Source organism: Juglans microcarpa x Juglans regia, chromosome 4S, assembly GCF_004785595.1.
Source record: "Juglans microcarpa x Juglans regia isolate MS1-56 chromosome 4S, Jm3101_v1.0, whole genome shotgun sequence".
Taxonomy (NCBI): Eukaryota; Viridiplantae; Streptophyta; class Magnoliopsida; order Fagales; family Juglandaceae; genus Juglans; species Juglans microcarpa x Juglans regia.
The window spans coordinates 6967935-6975517 of record NC_054601.1 but is presented as its reverse complement, the minus strand read 5'-3'; the positions used below and the strand labels follow the sequence as shown (position 1 = coordinate 6975517).

Here is a 7583-nt window from a genome sequence, read left to right as displayed (position 1 = left end):
GCCAACAAGTAATGCTTGTAATCAGTTACAGGTCATGTTAACAGATAAAGCCAGAAACTACTAATCTCATGCTTTCACATTCACACAGATCCCTAGCATGTGAGTCAAGACTATACACAACCAGCTTGCTGCTTCCTTCCAGAGGACATAGAATCTGAAAGATACCGTCGACATACAGACACAGACACAGACAAGACAGTTACACTGTAAGTAAGAGGCTGGCGGGTCATTGTCTCCAATGTTTAATAGAATCGCTCCCGGATCACAATATGGAGCAAGCCTTTTGTACCTTTCTCTTCTTCTTTTGCTTAGGCGGCTGGAGCACGACTTTAATGGCTGCATCAAAAACTGCCTTAACATTCTGCAATTACAAGGTGAAATAAGTCCAATCAATACCACGGGATATCAACAAATTTTCTGCTAAAAAAAAAAAGTATAAATGAAGAAAACATACCTGCTGTGTTTTTGAACTACACTCAATGTAGGCAGGAGCTCCAATCAGTTTCCTAAGCTCTTCTCCCTTTAGCAAGAAATGAAAGTCAAACCATATGTTGAGAATATCATTGACCAACTAAAACAGAAAAATAAGGGGTGATAAACTTTACCTGATCTGTTGTAATAGGCACTGCACCAGGATGGTCAATAAAGAACTGCTTATCATCCCGAAGATCTGCAGACAAATGGAACTAATAATAAAAACAAGTTCATCTTTTATGAATAAGGTCAAGAAAATTCAAAAGCGGCCAGAAAGAAAAACTCCAGATTACAAATTGACAAGGGAACTTACTAATCAAAAATAAAAGAACCGACAGGAAAACATAAATCAGAGAGTCATTTGCAAGAGTCAAGTTTACACAATATAGAGTGACATTAAGAGCAAGGGGAATTAGGGAAATTAACCAGCACCCCTTAAGTGTTGTATCACTTAAAAAGTTCATAAAGTTCTTGGGAGTTCTCAGCAAAATGAATATCTTCCACACCAGTATGAGCATGCATAGCCACGCCATTCGATTGCTCACTTTCTTAATTACAAAGATATATTATCTATCATTTACAAACAACATTAAGTTACCCTTAATATTGTCCAGCGATATGAAATGAAGCATCAATGCTTGTAAATTTGTCCACATAATACAAGTGTCTTTGGCTCAAAATCTCTACAATCTATATCCTATACCCAATGCCCCAACCTTGTTTGCTGGAATCTTGCGCTCCATATCTTCTGTACACTTTTCTCCTTAGCAGAAATAACCTCTCACCTCCCTCCGCATTTTTTTTCCACTACTCACTTTCAAAAGTCATAACTCCAAGTTCAATTCTCTCGACCACACCAGCATCCATATCCATACCTAATATGTGAGCACTCTGTCACTGAAGGCAGACCAACCATGTGACATCTTTCTCCTTTATTTTTGTACCCTCCAGAAGACCCAAGTATTTTCTAGAGCTCAAAGTTCCTAAATTTCAAAAGACCTTCAATTTGATACCAAATCAGGGTTTTCCAATGTTCATAAGAGGGATCAATTGAACTTGCTGAACAAATAAATGCAAAATTTAATATCATAGCCACCACCAAAAAAAAAAAAGTGCCATGGCAACATCACTTGCCACCACTACATCAATAAGCAACAGAAATGAAGAAGTTTTCCCAGCGTCTTGAAGATAAGCATCCTACTAACAAAGATGACCATCTACATTAAAATTTGATACAAAAAAGCCACAGCAATTATGAAATGCAATGAATTGGATGAAAAACAGTATACAGATCAATGTTGGTAATAAGAAAAGATGAGATAAATCCTACCGAGCTTTGTTCCAACAAGAATTATTGGAACACCAGGTGCATAATGCCTTAGTTCAGGAATCCACTGAAAATGGAAAAATCAAAAGAGAATAGAATTTATCATCCCATAGAAATGCATACATCCAACATAGAAAGAATAGAATTTCTAGAACAAATACAAAAATGAAGAAGTTGATTCAAGAAGTTGAAACCTTTTTAGCAACATTTTCATAGCTGGCCTTGCTTATGAGGGAGAAAGCAAGTATAAAGACATCTGCACCTCGATAGCTCAAGGGTCTTAACCTATTGTAATCCTCCTGACCTGTCCAAAACCTCATTAATTCAAAACCTCGTGAATATGGAATAAAATGGTAACGATCAAGGATATCTCACAAGGATGGTTGTATAATTACCAGCAGTATCCCATAACCCAAGGTTAACAGTGCTTCCATCCACAACAACGTTAGCACTGAAATTGTCAAAAACTGTTGGCACATAGTCCTATTATCAATGGAAATGAACAAACAAGATAGTTAAACAGATAAACTGGAAGAAAAGGGAACCTGATTGTACTGAATAAATTAATTTGCAGGAGCACTCCGTTTTTATATACAAGAGTAGAGGCGGGAAAGTGGTTAATGTAACTGAATAATGCCAATTAAGATGATGACATGGACTCTATTTGTGATATAATAATCCATAACTTCTAACCGGAAGCACATTTAAAGAAAGCACACAGTGTAACACTATTTGGAAATGAATAATGTTAAGAGCAAAAATTATTCACAAATGAAACACCCAATTAACTATTTCCAGACCAAAAAAGTGGGTTTGGTGACAAGTATTTTCTACCACATATAGAAGCTAGTGAATCAGCCAGGACTTGACTACGCACGGAGAGAGAAAACCCTAAGGCACCCAAACCCGCCACCACCCTTCACCCACCCTAGCCGGCGTATGACACCTCACCACTGTCACAGACAAGGTCGAAGGGACCCGACGACTTCGCTAAGGGTCATCCGGCGTCGGTCCTCCCTCCAGTGACCTGGACTTTTGCAAGTTTCTCTCTCTGTCGTCTTTCAGAGTGAGCCCGTGTGTAGTGGCGCTTACTACCAACGGCTCTGTTGGCCGTGCAATTAACACAAAAAGAGTCGCCGGCTTCTGGCAAGTCTGCTGGGAGTACTCCAGCGTCAAGATTTGTCTGTCCCGTGAGCCCTATCCGTAGCTGGGCTCCGTAGCTCTTCAGTCGTGTCCTTCTCACAGCTTGTGATCATATCTGCACCGAACCTTGTGCTCGTATCTTTGCATAAACATTCAACAGGAATGAAACTTGGAAAGCCCTTTAGCTTGGGAAGCCCCTGCATCTGAAATTCAAGGTTTGAACTTAATATGGGTCAGTTGGTGCACTTTTGGGTGGAATCAAAGGCGTTTGAGTTTTTACTAGAAGCATAGAGGTCCTCATTAAAAATTGTGGAGAGGAGCAGAAGGGTTTGGAGGTCTGTAGCTATGGGTCGAAGTGGTATAGGATGGCTGGTGGCTATGGTGGAAGCAGTATTACAGGCGAGGAGAAATTCAGATTTCACAAAACATTTGCACGTAGGAAACAGAGCATTCATGGCTCAACGATGCTCCACGAGCATGGTAGGTATCTAACTGTCACCGAATATGGTGGAGGCGGCTAGCAGAGTGTTGTAGTCATTCCTGAAGGGTATGAAGGTCTGGGTTGGGAGAATTTTGCTGTTGAATTACGCAGAGCTGTGGGTATTTTTTTTTCCTTTCATGCTAATGGAAAGTGGACATCCAATCATGAGAAGATCAACTTGGAGTTGAAACAAAAAGACCCAGGCACAACCATGGTGGCGAGGCGATCATATGCGACAGCTCTGAAGACGGGTCATGCTTCGATGACTCAGAATGAGGGGAACTGTGAAAGTGGTTTGCAGATCACATAAGCTCAAAACCAACTTGTCGTGATACACAATACATAAAAAGAGATGGAAACCCAGCTTGTCGAGTTGAAGGCAACGATCGCTTTCTTGTCTACGAAAATAGACTTGATTTCAGTTGGAGGCAACAAGGGCGTAAGAAACAAGCCTAAGTTAGACCCAAATCCTTCAAACTTAGATAAAGGAAAACGGAAAATTGGATTCGGCCCTGTCCCTATAACCAAATCCAGGATAATGTGGCGGGTCAAAAGGAAAACGGAGTTATTTGAAGTGGGTTCTAGGTCAGGTATCGGCATAGAGACATCCGTAATGGAATGCCCTTCGCCACAGGTGACACAGGAAAGACCGATAGTAGGTGTTACACCCTTGGTCAGTGTTCTCCTCGAAAAAACTATGGCTCCCACATCGAAGTTGAAGGAAAATGGTGTAACGTCGAGATCTGAATGAGATGTAGGGTCTATCGAAGTTGCACATAAAGGCTCGCCAGAGGTGAAGGGACTTGCTGCCAACCTAGAGTCTCCAATGGTGACCATGACCTTACCATTGGAGAGAACCAATAGAATTGTTGAGGAGATACGGGATTTGAATATGGTTTGTCGTTGGTGCATTGCGAGGATGAATGTTTAGGACCTAGTGTTCAATTGGGAACTGTGTCTGGGGAAGATGTTGCCCCCTTGTTATCTCTTCCTCCATTAAACAATATAGTTGGATCATCATCGGATTGGGTTTTGCAAAAGGTTAATGAGATACAGTAGTGTGTGGGGTTACTTGTGGAGGATTTGATGACCAATTCACAACATTGTTCACTGCAATTGAGACAGGTCACTAGCTTGAAACAAAATCAAGATTTAAGAAGAGCAGGGAGTTAAAGCATCTTACTTGGGCAATCAACTACGACGCAAAGGGAGGTAGTACAAGTTGAGGGAGGACTAGAGGTAAGGCATAAAGCCTTTCTCAATCCTCATAGGATAATTTGGGTGGAGTATTAATTGTGTGAGAGACAAAGGGTTGGGGTAGTTACAGTGACTTGCTTTGCTTTGCTTTGGGAAGGCGTGTTCCCAATAGGGCTTGGTGTATATTGGATAGGTTTCTAATTTCTCCATTTTCGGGAGATATTCACTTAGGGGATCTCTATTATGGGCTGGGTGTTCTCTCTTGTATACACTCAGTGTACTTGGTTACGCTTAATATTAATATATTTTTACTTATCAAAAAAAAGAAAAAATCTACCACATACTTATAAAAAAAAAAAATCTACCACAAAATCAAAATAAGGAAACTACAAATCTAATCTACTAGAGTGTGGAGCCACTCAGCAAAGAGTGTCTTGAATAATCAAGGAAAGAGTACCATCATATAGACATGACAAGGGAAAAGCCTAGCTGTATGAATCGCACACAAAAGTAAGTGTAACTGCTGGAGTCTAATATTAAAAAAACATTGTCCGGTTTATTGATTCATACTACAATAAGTAATGATAGTTTGCCACCGTACAAAGCGCAGACGATAATCTGCTAATCATTGTTACATTCAGTTTTTCAACTAGGAATTCCTGAATCATGGTTTAGGTATGGAAAAGGATGAGGTTGTCAAGTTCTTTCTGATGTAAACTCCCATAGGAAAAAGTCCATCCGAGTCCAAAAAAATAGCAGATACAAATGTCCCTCGATTTTAAAGGAAACCTCTCTCTTTTTCTTTACCTTCTTCTTTAAGCAAAAATGGAATGGAGAATTGGGAATGAATCTAACTTCTCCTAGAAAGAACCATCCAAGAACATGGGCGTACAGAAAGATCGAAAAATTTCCCAACAATAGAAACGAAAGGAGCAGAGTGAGAGCATACATTACGAAACAGGGACTCACCGTGGGGAAGGTATTGCTGGTGTACGATATCAGCATGCAGGTTTTACCGACGGCGCCGTCACCGATGGTGACACACTTTATGAACCTGGAAGCGCTCATTTCCACAAGAGAAGCCCCGGATCTCCACCACTGACTCGTCAAACTCCAATGATGTCCGGCCCTCTCTCTCGAGTCTCAGTCTTGTCGTTCTTCCTGCTCCAGAAGAGAGATCACCATCAAGACTCCATCTGTTTCGAAGAAAAACCCAACCCTCAAAGATTCAGAATTCATGTAATGGAAACTGAAATTGAAATTCAGGGTGTAGCCTTTAAGCCCTAATTGCTCGGAGAAAGAAAAAGGGAAGGGATAAAGGGTGGGACCCAAGCTTTGAGACGGGAAAACAATTGCTGTTAAGCGCTCGATGAACCCACCCAACCTTCTGCCAGTACAGGCTTCAGTTCCCCTTATCGTGATTCATATACCGCTTATCAAAATTAAGTGCTAGTTTCGATGAGATAAGACGAGAATATATTAAAATAAAAAGAAAAAATTTAATATTATTAAAATATATTTTTTAATATTATTTTTATTTTAAAATTTAAAAAATTAAATTAATTATTTTATTTTATGTAAAAATTTTAAAAAATTATAATAATGAAGTAAAATGAGATGAGATGAGATATTTTTTAAAAACAAACAAAACCTAAAAGGCAATAATACCGTCGGAATCCGTTCAATCATCCCGTTTCTTTTTATCTTTATTTAAAGATTTTTTTATGTAGTGATTAAAAAATTATTATTTAATAATATTATAAATTTTTTTAAATATTTAAAAGTATTAAAAAAATTATGTAAAAAACAAAATTTTAAATATTTTGAAAAAAAAAATTTACAATATTATTAAATAATATTTTCTTAATCATTATATAAAAAAAAACAAAGAAGAAAAATAGAACGGAATAAATGAATGAGATCATCCAACGGGATCTTATTATTTTTCAAATTAAAACCTCTTTTTTTTCTTTTAAAAAAAATATTCCCTTCTAACTTTTTTATTACTATTTTTATTTTTGGTAGAATTAATGAAAAAGTTCTCCATTTTATTATTTCTATGAATTTTTGGACTTTAATATTAATGGAAAAACTCTTTCGATCTACATTCATTAATTAGGTGTGAAAATCTTGTATACTTTTTTTAGGGAGAAAAAAGTCAAGTCTACTAATAAAAAAATTTCTACCTATCATTTCGTAAATCACATATTAATATGTGATTAATTAATTTTTATAATTCTATTTAAGCATACACATATTAATGTGTAAAAATAGTGAATTTTATCATATTTATTCAATTATTTAAATGAAAATGTGTAAAATTTGTACACTCTAAAATGTATAAATCATTTTAATTCAGTTTAACTTTCTTGAATTTCATCCCTTCTTCTTATCATATTAGCATATATTCTTGTTATAGAAATTTTTTATGTAATTCATTTATAATCTTTTTCTACATGGTAATTCATTTCGGCCAATTAAGAAAACCACAACTTATGAATTATGATTTATGAAAGGAAAAGAAAGAAGTAGCATGATGCATCAAGGGTCATTGATTTTGATACCTTTTTTAATTAGCACCTTGATTTGGACCACGAGAATCGGTTCTCCAAAGACTAGGGATATTTGACCAATTGAGATAATGTTCATTTCGTATATAAAATTTCCGTGGTTTTCACTATTTTCTCTAATATTCCTGTGTCGAATGCGCATCTTTATTGCTCGATTGCATGAGGAAAATCCATCTGTTGAGAAATTAATCATTATTTTTTAAGTGTCTCATGTTTGACTTGCGTTATAAGTTCTAAAAAGTGATTAAAATATCTTTAAAAAATTTAGATTGGTAGAGTCTTATATATTAAAATATTTGTTAATATCAAATAAATTAAAAAAGTATAATTTTTTCACTTTTTCTAGAAATAATTCGAATTTTAAAAATATTATCAATAGACGAAAGTATCC

The 7583-nt window shown here is 36.8% G+C and overlaps 1 protein-coding gene across 2 annotated transcripts; it reads right to left on the bottom strand.

The window, feature by feature from the left end:
- LOC121263141 (rac-like GTP-binding protein RHO1) lies at positions 1-6071 on the bottom strand. 2 transcript variants are annotated; one of them, XM_041165949.1, is made up of 8 exons: positions 5951-6071; positions 5592-5818; positions 2197-2284; positions 1996-2105; positions 1805-1868; positions 606-670; positions 455-520; positions 1-361 (listed from the first exon to the last, which is right to left on the bottom strand). In XM_041165949.1, the coding sequence occupies exons 2-8, from the start codon at positions 5688-5690 to the stop codon at positions 263-265; spliced, it is 591 nt and encodes a 196-aa protein (XP_041021883.1). In that variant the 5' UTR covers positions 5691-5818; positions 5951-6071; the 3' UTR covers positions 1-262. The 2 variants fall into 2 exon arrangements, with proteins under 2 accessions (XP_041021883.1, XP_041021882.1); XM_041165948.1 differs by having other exon boundaries at positions 5592-6063.
- Positions 6072-7583: the final 1512 nt, after the last annotated feature.

Excerpts from the sequence above, each read along its gene's own strand:
- LOC121263141 (XM_041165949.1), bottom strand. The coding sequence starts at position 5,690 with ATGAGCGCTTCCAGGTTCATAAAGTGTGTCACCATCGGTGACGGCGCC. Across the intron at positions 2,285-5,591 it reads CCAGCAATACCTTCCCCACG|GACTATGTGCCAACAGTTTT; the intron begins GTGAGTCCCTGT and ends CATTGATAATAG. Across the intron at positions 521-605 it reads TGCCTATTACAACAGATCAG|GGAGAAGAGCTTAGGAAACT; the intron begins GTAAAGTTTATC and ends TTCTTGCTAAAG.